General features: G+C 43.4%; 1 protein-coding gene across 1 annotated transcript in view; it reads right to left on the bottom strand.

Moving 5' to 3' along the window:
• The window catches only part of Cfap43 (cilia and flagella associated protein 43), an 84,711-nt gene that overhangs the window by 51,731 nt on the left and 17,176 nt on the right, over positions 1–15,804 (bottom strand). The window contains exons 6-9 of the mRNA XM_051199725.1: positions 15,802–15,804; positions 11,540–11,607; positions 9,795–9,926; positions 7,357–7,473 (exon numbers count right to left, since the gene is read on the bottom strand). The exon at positions 15,802–15,804 is cut by the window's right edge and continues 157 nt beyond it. Coding sequence (XP_051055682.1) covers positions 7,357–7,473; positions 9,795–9,926; positions 11,540–11,607; positions 15,802–15,804 — 320 coding nt within the window. The remainder of the gene's footprint in view (positions 1–7,356; positions 7,474–9,794; positions 9,927–11,539; positions 11,608–15,801) is intronic.

Genomic DNA, 15,804 nt, shown 5'->3' with positions numbered 1-15,804 from the left:
CATATCTATAGAATCTATAGTCCCCTCACCCTATAGCATCCCCCCAAAATAAAACTTTAAAAAATATTAATTAAAACCAAACCACCAAACCAAACAAACAACAACAAAGCCCCCTTCACTCCACTACCGTCCCTGCCTCTCCAACGCCTGCTCGCTTGTCTTAACGGCACTGGGGGCTGTTTCATACAACATAACCCTTTGCCCATTCAGCTTTACTTGCAAATGTTCATCGTGATGGGTTCTTAGTGCGGTTCAAGGCCTCTGGCTTCTTATACACCATCGATACTGTTCTCTTACCAAAACTCCTCACAATTATTCTGCCGGTGCCCCAAGTTGGGGGGACCCTTTGGCTAAGGCCCTACAGGACTTGTCCCTTCACACACTCAAGCAGATCACAGGTTACGTAGATGTTGATCGAGGTGGGCCAACTCGAAGCTCCGGGTGTGGGTCTGGGTGGTAGCTGATTTGACCAGTCTGGGGGGGGGGGAGGACTGGGACCCCTCCCCTCAGGTGAGGGGTGAAGCCAGCTCTTCTACACCTGGGCACTGGGGCCAGCTCTCCCATGCCCACGGTGAGGGGTGAGGCCTTCTCCAGTGTGGGGTCCGCTCTCTCCTGAGGGGCAGGGCCAGCTCTTGCAGGGCCAGGGAAGGGAGATGCTGGCTTAGCACGGCCCTTGGATTTCAACACCCATGGTTCCTATGGCTCCCTGTGGTAACAGGAGCCACAGATAATAATACGGACCCTGGTTGGCATAGGGCCATGGATCCAGACACGGCCCTCAGCTGCAGCCTGGGCCCAGATGTCACCATGGTCCCAGGGGGCAAGCAGGCCACCTACATCATCCTGTCCCTCACCACTTTTGTTGTTCTTTCCACAACACATGGACTGGTTTGCTTCCCCTTCCCATTTCTTCACCGTGCATTTGCTCATCACAGTGTTAGCCACCTGCCCAGCAGCTTGTGGCACCAAGCAGGCGAAAATCTGGCTTAGTGGTTAAGAGAACGGACTGCTTCTCCTGAGGACCGAGGCTTGGTCATCAGCACCCACCTGGCAGTTTACAATCCTCTAACTCCAACTCCAACTCCTAGGGATCTAATGTCATCTCTTGGCCTTTGCAAGCACCAGACACATATGTGTGCACAATCATATATGCAGGTAAGACACCCACACACATAAACATGAAAATGAAGTAAAATAAACATTTCCCCTACAATCACACTTCAAATAAAAATCCCCTGGAAACTCACTGGGACCATTGCGTAATGATAATTAATGATTAAGCCTAGAAACAGGAAATTATATATTGTCCTTTTATAAGCCTTTTACTTTTACATCACTTTTAGGACCATGGACGTTTGGAGCAGCAAGTTAGATGTCCTCCCCTCTGCCCCCATCGCTGCCAACCTACAGTACTCTGTTGTGAACAGCTTGCATCAGAATGCACCATGGGCTGCAGCTTAGGTGTCCACGCTGCTAGTTACTGGCCAGGGTCTATAGTTCACATCAGGGCTCCTTCAATGTTTGTGTCGCTCGCTGCGAGAGTTTTGATGAGTGCGTGATGACAAGCATTCACCAGCACTGTATATACAAAGGACAGTTCCTCTGCCTTAAAAAAAAAAAGTCTGTTCGTGCCTCTCTCCCCACACACCTACCAACTGCTGATAGTTTTTGTTGTCTCCACGGCTTTGCCTTTTCCAGAACATCCTGTTACATTCGTACAACACGAAGGCTTTCCCATGCTGGCCTCTTTCACTTAGCACTGTACTTTTGTGACTTGTCCGCCCAAGTCTTTTGGCGGCTTGACAGCTTTATTTCTTTTTATTACTGAGCAACGGCATATCGTGTGACTGCTCCCACAGTCTCCCCATCCGCTGGCTGATGGGCACCTCCGCTGTTTCCCAAGTCTGGGCCACTATGAACACTGCTGCTGTAAACATTCTCATGTAGCTCATTTTTTGGATGGCATTACTTTGGGTAAGTACTACGGAGTATAACCACCAGGGCACCTGTCTAGTGCTGAAAGAAACAGACAAACCATCTTCCAAATTGAGCGCACAATGAAGGAGCTCTTCAGCTGCTCCGCGGCAACCTTCTGTCACTGTCGGCATTGCAGGCTTTAGACATTCTAATAGGCGGCAGCATCTCATTGCCCCAACATCCTAAGGATGAGGCTTCCAGCATCTTTGCATGCACTTACTTTGCATCCATATGTCTTCTTGAGTGTGGAGTCTAGTCATACTCCCCTTTTTGCCTATTTCTGAGCAAAGTTGTTGACTTTCTTTTATTTATTTTACATCCTGACCTGAGTTTCCCCTCCTCGTCCCTCACCTGACCCTGCTCTGCCCCTCACTGCTACCCTCCCCCTCTGCTTCTATTCAGAAAAGAGCAGACCTAAACATGGCATATCAAGTTTCAGTGAGACTAAGCCCCTCCCCTCATATTAAGGTGGGGCAAGGCGACAGGGCCCCCAAAAGCCTGCAAAAGAGTCAGAGACAGTCCCCGCTCCCACTGTTAGGAGTCCCCCAAGAAGACCACACTACACAACTGTAACATATATGTAGAGGACCTAGATCAGTTCCATGCAGGCTCCCTAGCTGTTTCCGCCTATGTGAGCCTATGAGCCTAGGCTGGTTGTTTCTGTGGGTTTTCTTGCAACGACCCCTCTGGCTCCTACAAGCCTTCCTCCCTCTCTTCAGCAGTATTCCCAGAGCTCCACCTAATGGTTGGCAGTGGATCTGCACATCAGTTGCTGGGTGAAGTCTCTGATGACAATTGGACTAGGTAACAATCTATGAGTTTAGCAAAATATCATTAGGAATCATTTTATGAACTTTTTTTGCTAGTCATATTTGGTTCTATCCTAGGTCTCTAGGTTTTCAGATTCCGGGTCAGGAGTGGGCTCACTCCTGCGGCACGGGTTTTAGGCTAGACTGTAATTGGTCATTTCCACAATTTCTGTGCCACCATTAACCTAGCATATCTTGTAGCCAGGACAGATTGTAGGGTGAAGACTATGTGGCTGGGTTGGTGCCCAATCCCTCCACTGGAAGTCTTGCCTGGTTATAGGAGACGGCCAGTTCAGGCTACATATCTCCTGTTGCTAGGAGTCTTAGCTGGGCCATCCTGGTAGATTCCTGAGTTTCCTTGGCACTAAATTTCTAGTGAACACCCAAATGGCTCCCCTTTCCAGTTGTTTTTTCCAATTCTCTCCCCTCATCCTTCATGTCCCCACCTGCCCCCAGTCACCCAGAAAATCTATTCTATTTCTCCTTCCCAGGGAGAGCCATGCATTTCCCCCTTGAGCCCTCTTTGTTATTATTTAGCCTTTCCAGGTCTGTGGAATGTAGTATAATTATCTTTTATTTTACAGCTAATAGCCACTTATGAGTACATACCATGTTTGTCTTTCTGGGTCTGGGTTACCTAGCTCAGGATATTTTTTTTTAGTTTCATCCATTTGCCTTCAAATTTCCTGGTGTCCTTGTTTTCAGTGGCTGAGGAGTACTCCATTGTGTAAAAGTACTACATTTTCTTTATCCATTCTTAGGTTGAGGGCCACCTGGGCTGTTCCCAGGTTCTGGCTGTTATGAATAATGCTGCTTTGAACATAGTTGAGCAATTGTCGTATGGTATGATTGAGTATCTTTTGGGTGGATGTCCAAGAGTGGTGTAGCTGGGGCCTGAGGTAGATTGATTTCCAATTTTCTGAGCAGCTGCCATATTGACTTCCAATGTGGCTGTGCAAGTATGCACTCTCATTGTTGAATCCCAAATGGTCTCTGCAGATCTGAGACCCTGGTCCTTTGTCAGCTGTGTTTTCCCAACCCTTGGCAGAGGGTGTGCCTAGGGCTTTCTTCTCTGGAGGTCTTTCAAAGCACTGATCATCCGGTCAAGGGCAACCTCCCAATTTTTCCCTCTGCAGACTGTACTTGTAGCTAAAGCTTTTTCCACCAAGCCCAAGGTAACCCAGATTTTTTTAATCGTTTTATAATTTTGCCATTACATTTGTCTACAGTGATTTTGATTCTTTTGGAAAGTGTAAGATTTGCATCTGGGTTCAAAATATTTAAAATTATAGTGTGTGTGTGTGCATGCGCGCGCACACACACACAACTACTATGGTGGGTGCAATAGAGTTAATGTGTAAGCAGAAATGAGTTGTTTCATCATCTTTGTTGAACAAATGATAATATTTTTCCTGAATTACTTTTGCTACTTTTTCAAATGTCAATTACTTTTGTTAGGCATGGTGTTGGCACTTAACTATAGTCCCAGAAAACTGGGGAGTGGAGTATTGTAGGTTCAAGGCCAGCCTGGGCAACTCAGCAAGACCCTTTCTCAAAAATTATTAAAAACTTTATGTACCAGCCACAAAGCTTTTGTTCAGGGTTCAAAAAAGAGATACCACAATAAGCATAGTATCTAACTCGGAGGGCTATGGAAAAGAATCTTCTCACACCGCGTTCTTTCTGTTCATGTACTCTTTATTGTTTTGCTTCTAACTCCTCCATGTTCCTTCTCCTCCTCCTCTTCCTCCTTCTTCTTCATTTCCTCACATACTTGTTTTACTTACATTCCTATCCTTCTCCATTTCTCTTAATTTCTGCCAGGTTCTCCCTCCAGCCATTACCTCCCTAGTCTCCTCATCCCAAAACTCTCTTCCCGTAGAGGTTTGAGGCAAATGATAAAAATTAAGAGTTAGTTTTTGATTGGTCAGGAGCATATTTCTTTTTTCCCATATACAGACTTTATTCAATTTAAAAAGAAAATGAATGTTTTAGACAAAGCTTTGACCCTATAACAAAGCAGATATGTCCAACTTTAAATCAAATTGCAAAAGTAGCCAACTTCTAATTGTCAGCAACTGGCAAGAGCAACCTCCTCCAACTCTACTTTTCTATTTTATTCATCCCATGTGGTATAAAAGAAAGCCAATCTAAATTTCCTTGATAAGTTTTATATGATCATAGTTTTAGAAATGTTTTCTACTGGTATGCCAAAATTATTTTTGTGTTCTCTCCAGAAAGCTTTACTGTAACAAATTGCAATGTTTATTCTGTGAGTTGTAAACAGCCAACGAATGCTCTGTGTTATAGAAACCCATCTACCTGCAATTGAAACAATCCACAGGCTCTAACCTGGAAATACTAGGAAAACAATCTGGATGCATTAATCACAGCAACATGAAGCTATACCCTATAAAGGACAGATGTAAACAACTACCCTAAAACTTTACCTTTCTTGAACCTATAGGCCTGTCATTTAAGTCAATGACTGCAGCTGTGGCTTTGTCCCGAGATTCAAAGGCCACCATGGCTTCACCTGTAGGCATACCTTTTTCATTGTATTTTAAACATACGGAACCCGGGATTACCTGATAACCATAAAAGAAATCTAAAATTTCATCAATAGATACAGTAAAGGGCATGTTCTGCACCTTAATTATTGTAGGTCCTGGTTTTCCAGAGCTAGCTCCAAAGCCGGGGGGACCCCCAATATGTATTGGGCCAGGGCCAGGCCCAAAGGCTGGAGGCCCACTCAAATGTCCAGGAACATTTCCAAGACCAGGAGGTCCACTTCCAAAACCAGGGGGGGGCACTTAAACTACCAGGGCCATTTCCAAAATTCTGAGGGATCCCCCCCAAATCCTGATGGCCCACTTAAGTTATTTGGTGCACCTCCAAAACCTGGAACTTCCAGTCCTAGGCCAGGCAAACCACTGTTTCCAACTGAAGGCATAACAGGCCTAACATCACCAAAAGCACCCCCTAATCCTGGAGGGGGAAGTGGTGGCCCAAAGGCATTTGGCCTGCCAAAATTACTAGGGAAGTTAAATGGCGGCCCATTATTGGCCTCCTTTGATCCTACAGTCAAGAAGACATGTCAGGAGCATGCTTCTAAGCTGGTGACAAAGGCAGAGCCATAACCATGGCAACAGAAGGTCCCAAGACCATGGGGGCAAGACTGTGACCACACCAGGAGGGCACAGTGCCCAGACAACTTCAAGACACAGATCTATTGTTAGCAGACTGGCAAGTGAAGAATAGGAATGCTTTAAGGTTAATGTGAGGTTAGCTTGGGACAGCACTTTCCTATTCCTTATTATGTACTATTCTAGAATCAGTATTTATTTCTCAGTGTAACACCAATGCCTCTTCACTAGTTTATTGATTTCTTTTGGCATTGCTAAGTAAAATTTACAAGCAATCAATTTTTTACAAAATAACGTCTTGTTATTTTGACTAGCATTAAGTATGTAGCTCAACTTAAGAAGTGTCATGTTAACAAAACCAAAGCTTCTTATCCATGCCAGGGTGACAAGTCTCCATAGAATAAGATGATCATTTTGGTTCTTTTGTTAGGGTTTTGTGGCTTTTCTCATATAGAGTGTACCTATCTTTTGTTAGATGTATACCTAGTTTGTTTTACTGGTACTAACATAAACAGTATTGTGTTTTTAATTTCAAATTTTAATTACTCGTTGTTTGGTATGTATGAAAACAACTGATCTCTTTTTGTGTTAACTGTTTCTTCTGCAGCCTTGCTATGAGTATTCAGTACTAGGGGTGTGTGCCATTTGTCTGTAATTTTTTTTTATAGTGGCAATCATGTCACCTGAGAACAGAGGTAGTTTTATTTCTTTCCAGTCTGTATACCTTTTACTCTTTTTAAAAAGGGTATAAGCTCAGACTTCCAGTGTGATATTGATTAGGAATTCGGCGTTTTGTAGATATTCCTACCATAGTGAGCAGCTCTATTCTATTTATTTTTGAAATATTGTTATTGTAAGTAGGCAACAGATGCTGTTGATTGCTTCGATGACTGGTATGATGACACAAGTTTTCTCTTTTGTCTATGATGACTAGTTGTGATGTGACGGATTACATTAATTGATTATTTGATGTGGATCAGTGTTTCACTATTGCATACCTGAAATAAATCACGCAGTTGTTTTTATGCGTTGCTAGTATTTAGTGGAGGGTGTTTGTCTCTGTGCTCAGGAGAGATACTCACCTATATTTCACTCTTTTGTGGTGTTTTCTCTGGCTTAGCTGTCAAGGGAAATCTTTGGAGAAGGGTTCCTTCTGCTTATAACTTTGAAATGGTATTGTGGAGAGTTGTTATTTTTTTTTCCTTAAATGTTTAGCAGATAACCATCTGGTCACAGATCTTGCACTTTTGGAATGTTATTATTAATCCAATTTCTTCCATATCAGCCTTTCAGAATATCTCTTCCTTTGGATGTGGGTTTAAAAAAAGAGTTGATCTAAAGATACTCAGGTATGTGTGGATAGGAATTTGAACCTTGAAATACAACAACTTTGATCCTACAGGGTCCAGTAGATCATCTCTTACCAGGAAGTGTTTGGTTCCAGGTGTGATGAAGTCCATTGCCTGGACTTTTCCATCACAGGCTTCGAGGACTTTATCTAGCGTTGGCTCTGTGCCGAAAGTGTAGACATAAACAGTGCCCTGAAAGGAGCCACACAAAGAAAACACAATTACTGTGTGTCATTAATCAGCACGTGCTTGTTTAATAGCCGCTGTGCGCAGCACACTATTTGGGACTAGGTGATGGGAAATCATGGACTTATACAGGGTCCTCTGAGGAGCTTAAAATATGGAAATCTTACTTATTAATTTAAATGGCTGAATGGCTCAATACATCAATAAATACAGCAAGAGACAAACATGGGAGATGAGGTCAGGGATGGGATATGGAATCTGTGTTGCGAAGGGTCATTTGCTCGGTGTTCGGGGGCGTTTACTCAGAATGAGAAGCCACCATAGCTGTGAGTGGCTGAAAGAAATGTTCTGTTTGTATCGGCTGCTACACCAAAAATACATTGTTCATTCCATCACACATGTGGAGAAGCCTCTGAGGAATCTCCTGCTTGGCCTTCTCTAGTCATCCCATCATGTATTATATGTATTTGTGGCTATATTGTTAGACACATATGTGTTTTATATGTTCATACGTTCTATATATTTTATATCCTATCATTTGAAAGTAAGGGGTTTTCCCTTCTGTTTGATTTCCACCATGAGGAAATTCATTCATCTAACGCCAACGGATCTTTTCCCCTTTGTTCTCATGAAGTACGTTTGTTTTAAGAGTTTTTTTTTTTTTTTTTTTTTTCTAGTAACAGCCTGCTGCTGGTACACCCTTGGTTTTAGAGTGTCCAAAAATGTAGTTGAATTTTCCTCCTTAACTCATTTAATTTTTAAAGGGGTTTGTCTCTGTTTTTCAAATGGTTTATCTTGGGAATTGTAAGTGTAGATGTCATTTTGTTCCCCTTGGGGTTCACTGTGTCTCTTAAATCTGTGAACTCCTCTCCCTGATTATCTCTGGAAAGCTATGTTAGCGTCTCCTGAAGTATCACCTCTGTCTGCATCCCTTCGATCACATGTATTTTTTTTTCACCGTATAATTCACATCTCTTTTCTTCTGGACTTCCATTCTGCTTGTCTAGGCAACATTCGCACTGATCCCTTCATCCACCTTCCATGTCAAGTCTTTTGTCAGGTATGTTCATTTAGTTTTTTAACCTTTGTTTTTGATTTTATGTGCATGCGTGTTTTGCCTGTATATATGTCTATGTGCCACATGGGTGCCTAGTACTCACAGAGGTCGGAAGAGAGATCTAATGCCCTGGGACCCGAGTTACACGATGTTTGTGAGCTGCTTTTGAAGAGACCTAACTTAACATCAGTGCAGCCATGACAGGCTGCAAACTAACAATATTGGAACTTGGCCTCACCCTTATAATAACCAGGAAAAGCTGCAGACTCTACTCTGTGGGGGACCAATCAGAATTGAGACAAACAAATACTAAATGCTCCCCAACATTAAGGATAGCTTACCTAACTCGTACAGAAGTTGCCAATTTCCTTGCAGCAAAGACAGTACCAATCTCTGACAAGACTTCTGTTACCCCACTCCTACCCAACCAGGAGTTTGATCCCCATCTGAATCCAGAATTCCTCTATGCCCCCATCCTTTCCTCCTTAAAAACACTGCCTCAACTGAGCTTGAGGCTCTCCCTGATTCAACAGCTGTGTTGGAATGGACAGAGAGCCCAAGCTTGAGCTTGCAACAAAGGCTCTTTGCTTTTGCATATGAACTCAGACTCCTGGTAGTCTCTGTGGGTGCTGGGAATCAAATAAGAGTTCTCTGGAAGAGCAGCCAGTGCTCGTAACTATGAACTACCTCTCCAGCCCCAGGTACGTTCACTTAGTGTTTCCTTTGGTGTGTGTGTGTGTGTGTGTGTGTGTGTGTGTGTGTGTGTATACATGTGTAAACGTGTGTGTGGACGTGAGTGTGTGTGCATTTGTGAATGTGTGTGAGTGTGTGTGAGTGTATGTATGAGTGTGTGTGTGTTTTAGTAATTTTGTTTGGCTATTTCCTTTTTCTATTAGGTCACTTTTTAAAACAGTTTCTTGTTCTCAACAGATATTTTTAGTTTTTCATTTATTTTCAATTTGTCCAATGTTGTTACCTAACAATACAGAGATCTGCTAATCTTGACTTTTGGGGAGTTGTTTCATTAATTGGGGGTCTTTCTAACTATATAACTCAGAAAATAATTTGTTTAACTCTGCCTCCTAAGTGCTGGGATTGAAGGCGTGTGTCGCCACTGCCCGACCAACATCCAACATCTATTTTTTTTTTTCTGGAGTCTTTGTTCACAGGGTACCTTCGATTTGCAATAGAGTTTGATGAGAAGAGAATCATCACACACATCCCACCGCACACTGACGATGTTTGAAGGCTGCATCACAGTCTTACGTACCTTGTCTGTTTGAACCAGCAACATTTTGTAACTAGGGGAAAACACCAAATGTGCCACTGGCCCATCAACCTCAATAAAGTTCTTCACATGGTACTTTGAGTCTTTGATGAGGAATGAGTATATCATACCATCCTGCAGACCAAACACAGTGAGACAGACAGACACAAAGTCAGTCAGTTTTGGCCAACATGTAGTCCAGTTTAGTCATCAGACAAATCAAGGCTCAGGGACTACTACTACCTGGGTTTACATCTAGAATGCCTTGCCACTTTTTAACCATATCCATCACTTGCAGAAGGCAGAGCAAATGAGACAGTTGTATGGCTTGTGTGTTAATTCTCCCCATTTCAAAGGGCATTTGTCTTGTGTGGCTTAAAATCATTCCTATGTACATTTTTGAAAAGCACTTCTGTGGTGCAAAGTAGAACAGTGCTGTTTCATTTACTTTAGGTCCTGGTCTCCAGTCCCTGATACAGCGCTACAACATGGCGGGCGTTCAATAATACGATTGGTCAACCGGTTGCTGATAAATAGACCAAAGTGAATGATTTCAAGAGGAATGTGAGTTATTTTTACAATGGTTGTGAGGCTGTGGGAAAAGGTAGCCATCATTTTTCAGATTGAGCCTCATTGTAACTAACACAGGCATTTGAGAGTTGTGACTTCATATGATTGTGACTTGGGTGGGGGGGGGTGTGGGAGAGATGCAAGTTACTTTCCTCAAGCTCACTATCATTCTCCATCCCTCATCAGAACAAAGGCAGTGAAGAAGATAAGAACCTCAAAAGTTCACTAATGCAGACTAAATGTAGGAAACGGGAGGCAGTTTTCTGTTGAGAACTCCAGGGAGGGAATTATAAGTGAAGTGTAAACACAGAGGCTCAAGGGGGCTTGTGCTTGGTGGAACCAAATCTTTCATCCTAATGTCATTGCCTCGCTGGCCTCAAGGTGACCTGTGGCAGGGAAGCAGGCAAAGCTAGCAATGGCCTAGGGGCGGCTTCAACTAGACCTGAGATTTCAGGGTAATGCTGTCACCCATCCTGACATTTATGACGCTGATTACAACCACATGGAAACACGTGCTCTTCCCCTGTTTAAAACTTCCTGGGACTGTGTGCTGTCGTAGATACAAGCATAGTCCTTGGGATCATGTCCCAGGTTCACTTTCTGGTGACTGCTGCGACACTTGGTACTTTCACCTGTATAAGGAGCAAGTCACATTTCTAGCTGATGAAGTTGAATCGGTGAGGATTAATAATACACTTGCAAGGTGCCTGGTAGGAACTGTGGCTAACTCCATCTGCTCAAGCAAACGAAGATCAGTAAACTGAATCTCATTATCAACTCTAACAGACAAAAGACCTACGCTCATATCTGACAACCCAAGTCATGACTGTAGAAACAGGCACAGTTTGGGCTGCAGACAGTTTTTTCCCCTGGGTGGGAGGGACAGTCGCAGATTTTTAAAGCCCACTCTTCTTTATAAGTGACAACACAGACATGATCACTCCTTACCTGTCTTTTCTGTTTTCACATAATGGAAAGTTTTCCTAGTAAATTTTTTATCATAAAATCCAACAAGGAAACAATTACAATTGCAAATCTGAAAAAAATAAAAAACCCCAACATGCCAAAATGCGGCTCATAAATACAAGCTGCAGCAAAGGGGAACTCTGCTTTTTCATGAAATGGAGGGATTCTGAGGAATAGAACACATTACAATTTCAGAGGTGAGGATACATTACAATTCCAGAGGTGAGCAGGCCATCCTTCTGGTACACCAGTGTGAGCGGACTGATAAGCTGGCCTCCGTCTTTGGGGGAAGAAGAACGAGAAATTAGTTAAGACAACAGTCACACAGTGAGGGCTGTAGAAAGCAAACAAGTTGTGTTGGGGGTCTAGAGTACTGACCTGTGGACTCTAGAGAACTCTATAACAAACACATTTCTGTTTTCAGGAAAGCATTGCCACAGACTGGGAAAGTCTGGTGGCAAAGAGCCATGAAATCAAAACCATTATTGGGCTGTATACGTAAGATCTGTGTGTTTTCCATACAAACAAACTAAAAGAAAATTACCCTCATGATCATCTCATTAGACACTGAAAAAGCCTTTGACAAAAATCCAACACCCCTTTATGATAAAGGTCTTGGAGAGATCAGGGATACAAGGAACATATCTAAACATAATAAAAGCAATTTACAGCAAGCCAACGAGCAACATCAAATTAAATGGAGAGAAACTCAAAGCGATTCCACTAAAATCAGGAACAAGGCTAGGCTGTCCACTCTCTCCATATATTTTCAATATACTACCCGAAGATCTAGCTATAGCAACAACAGAAGGAGATCAAGGGGTTACAAACTGGAAAGGAGGAAGCCAAACTACTGCTATTTGCAGATGATATGATAGTTTACACAAGTGATCCCCCACCGCAAAACAAACAAACAAAAAACAACAACAACAACAAAAAAACTCTACCTACAACTGATAAATACATTCAGTAAAGTGTCAGGATAGAAGATTAATTCAAAAATATCAGTAGCCCCCTATATACAAATGATACATGGGCTGAGAAAGAAATCAGAGAAACATCACCTTTCACAATAGCCACAAATATAAAATATCTTGGAGTAACTCTAGCCAAACAAGTGGAAGACCTGTATGACAAGAACTTTAAATCTCTAAAAAAAAGAAATTGAAAAAGATACCAGAAAATGGAAAGATCTCCCATGCTATTGGATAGATAGGATAAACATAATAAAAATGGCAATCTTACCAAAAGCAATCTACAGCTTTAATGCAATACCCATCAAAATCCCAGCACAATTCCTCACAGACCTTGAAAGAACAATACTGAACTTTATATGGAAAAACAAAAAGCCCAGGATAGTCAAAACAATCCTGTAAAATAAAGGAACTTCTGTAGGCATCACCATCCCTGATTTCAAGCTCTATAGAAATGAAAACAGCTTGGTATTGGTATAAGAACAGGTGGATGGACTAATGGAATTGAATTGAAGATCCTGATATCAACTCACACACCTATGAACACCTGATTTTTGACAAAGAAGCCAAAATGATACAATGGAAAAGGGAATGGTACTTGCATAACTGGATGTCAACATGTAGAAGATTGCGGATAGACCCATGTCTATCACCCTGCACAAAACTCAAATCCAAGTGGATCAAAGACCTCAACATAAATCCAGATACACTGAACCTGATAGAAGAGAAAGTGGGAAGAAACCTTGAACAATTTATATCATTAAATAAAGCACATTATGGAAAAAGTTCTGCAAGAACATTTATTATATAATATAATAAATATTGTCTTTGGGGAAGAAATAGCAAAACTAAGTTGCCAGTTTATGTAGTAAAGTATGGTAACTGCAAGGGCTCAGATGGCATCTGTCAAATGTTCATTTGTATAGAACATGTTTGATACTGTTGGCTGCGGGGAAATACGCCCTTTCCTTCAGTTGCCACCCACCTCCCAGCAGTCCCCCTCTGCAACCCAGTTGTCACTGGAGTCTTAAGGTCTGGTTGAAGGGCCTGTCTATTACGGCCAGCCAACTTAATCTGGAAATGCATAGTTGTGAGTGATCTACACCCCACCTAGGGGATTTATTTACTCTTAGTCCCCTGGCTACGGTTATTTGTCAACCTGTCTTTAATAATATTGATGTCCCTAGAGGATGGAAATTACATGATTATGTATTTGTGATATAGGTATCTCTACTGTCCCCTGACATTATAATGGCACTTGAAAAAATAGGTATTTGCTTTCTAAAAGGGTTGTTTATATGCTTTTTTTAAAGTCTGGGCTGGTTTCAAACTGGTCATCCATCTGTCGCCTCCTGAGTGCCAGGGTTACAGTGCCACCACACCCAGCTGATAAATATGCATTTGAAAGCATTTATGATACACAGTAAAGAAGAATATGCGGGAAAAGAATTGTGAACAGTGTGTAAGACAGCAGGATAGAGCCTGAGGCATAAAGTACATGAGAAGTGTGGTTGGTGTTTAGGAGGAGAAACATTGCTTTACAATTCATTCTGCGATTGAGTCTGTAGTGAGATTAAAGAGTGATGCAATCCTGTGGGAGACCTCAGTCAGCTGATGACCAAGAGGGAAGAGGGGCTTTGTGGGGCCATGGTGATGGCCCAGGGTGAGGCTCCAATTGAGTTATAGAGCCCATGGTGTCCTGTGTGAGCACCTCGTGTGCTGGAAGGTTGGGGTGGGGCTGAGGAAGGGCCCACAGAACTGGGGAGGCAAGAGGGAACTGGACATCTCTGACAAAGGTAACTATGAAAGGCAGCAAATGAGCACAGGAATGAGAGACTTGAACAGTTTTAAGCGGAAGGACCTGAAGATGAGCTGAACCGACGGAGGCTTGCTCTTAGAGATTGTCCAGGTAGCACTACAGATCCTCCATAGAGAGGAGCAGGACTGGAGGGCCCATCGCCACGAGGAGGGCATGTGGGGAAGCTTTGCCAAGGAAGTGTGAGTCCGAGATGGGGAGAGGGAGCCCATGGAAGATCCCGAAGTTGTAGAAAACTTGCAAGAGGGGATGATACCTGAGCCAGATGTTGAGTAATATGGAGAGGAGAGGGGGTTAAGAGAAAGAGCCAGGGGGCAGATCTGTGAAGGGCCGGGAAGGAACAATGGTTAGCGAAACTCATCCTGGGGCCAATGGGAAATGACATCAATGTGGCAGTTAGGGTCTGAGGAAGGGACACCAGGGCAGCATTGACTCTGAGGTGGGTGTTATCTGAGTCGCCAACATCAGCAATGTGATGGTAACCAGCTGTTTGTTCTGGATGTAGGCTAATGTCAGAAAAATTGTATTTGTTGCAAGAATCAAGGTGGATGATAGAGCGGACTGAATGACGGAGTTCACCGCACAGGTTCGAGTAGCTCGGGCAGGATGGCTCTTGTGGCCAGGCCCTGCATGGCTACAGCTGATGGAACCTAGAATGGATACTGGATGTAACTGAGAGCTGATAACGTGGCCCTTGAAGCGACAGCGCACACGGGCGGGGGTTTAATGTGCAGGGTGGCTGGCTTAAAGAGATGGCTGCCCCAGGAGAGGGGGTGGAAAGGGATGGGAGAGAGAAAAGGACACGATTAAATGACTAAGCAGAGTCGGGAAGGTTACTGATTCGGGGATCAGAACTGGGGAGTCGGAGCGCTTAGTCCCTGGATCCGGGTGTCAGCCCCACAGCTTATGTGAATGTGAGTTGGTTGGGTCTGAGCTTATGTGTCAGGTGGGAGGGTACATGTGCCACGATTTGTATGTGGACGTCAGAGGACAGCGCTGTCCATCCATGGGAATTCTGGGGATCAAACCCAGATTGGCAGGCTTGGTGGCAAGCACCTTAACTTGGTGAAGACGAGGAAGCTCTTTAAACCTCATGTGTTACAGTGTGCTGAGATTTCATGGCATGAGCATATGAAGTGGTACTAAGAGCCTATTGACACTCACCAGATAGTGGCTAGGCACAAGGTGTGTCCACCGGACTTGGTAAAAAAGGATCAAACTGAAGGACACCTCAGGGTGTCTCTAAGAAGGGGAAACCAGGGGCCAAGACTGCTGTGGGATATTGTACACTGTGATATGTTGCTGTGACTGGTTTAATGACGAGATGTATGGCCAATATCTAGTCAGAAGGTATAGGCAGGACTTCCTGGGAGAGAGAGGAAGTAGGAGGAGGAATCTTAGGCACACAGGAGAGGCTTGGAGATGTGGAGAGGAAACAGGAGGTCTAAGATGGAAAAGTGGTAATGCCACATGATAGAACATAGATTAATATAAATGGGTTACAAGAGGTAGTTAGGAACAGGCCTAAGCTATAGAGCGAGCTTTCATGATTAATAAGAAGCCTCTGTGTCATTATTTGGGAGCTGACTGACAGGACAGAGGTTTGTAACACGAAGCACCATGTTGAGGGTATGCGAGGCTGACCGCACAGCCGTACTGGGCTACGGGCAGAGAAGTCTCTTACCCA

Source organism: Phodopus roborovskii, unplaced genomic scaffold (assembly GCF_943737965.1).
Source record: "Phodopus roborovskii unplaced genomic scaffold, PHOROB, whole genome shotgun sequence".
NCBI classification, from domain to species: domain Eukaryota; kingdom Metazoa; phylum Chordata; class Mammalia; order Rodentia; family Cricetidae; genus Phodopus; species Phodopus roborovskii.
Note: the sequence above shows the minus strand (reverse complement) of the source record. Positions and strands in the feature narration are given on the sequence as shown.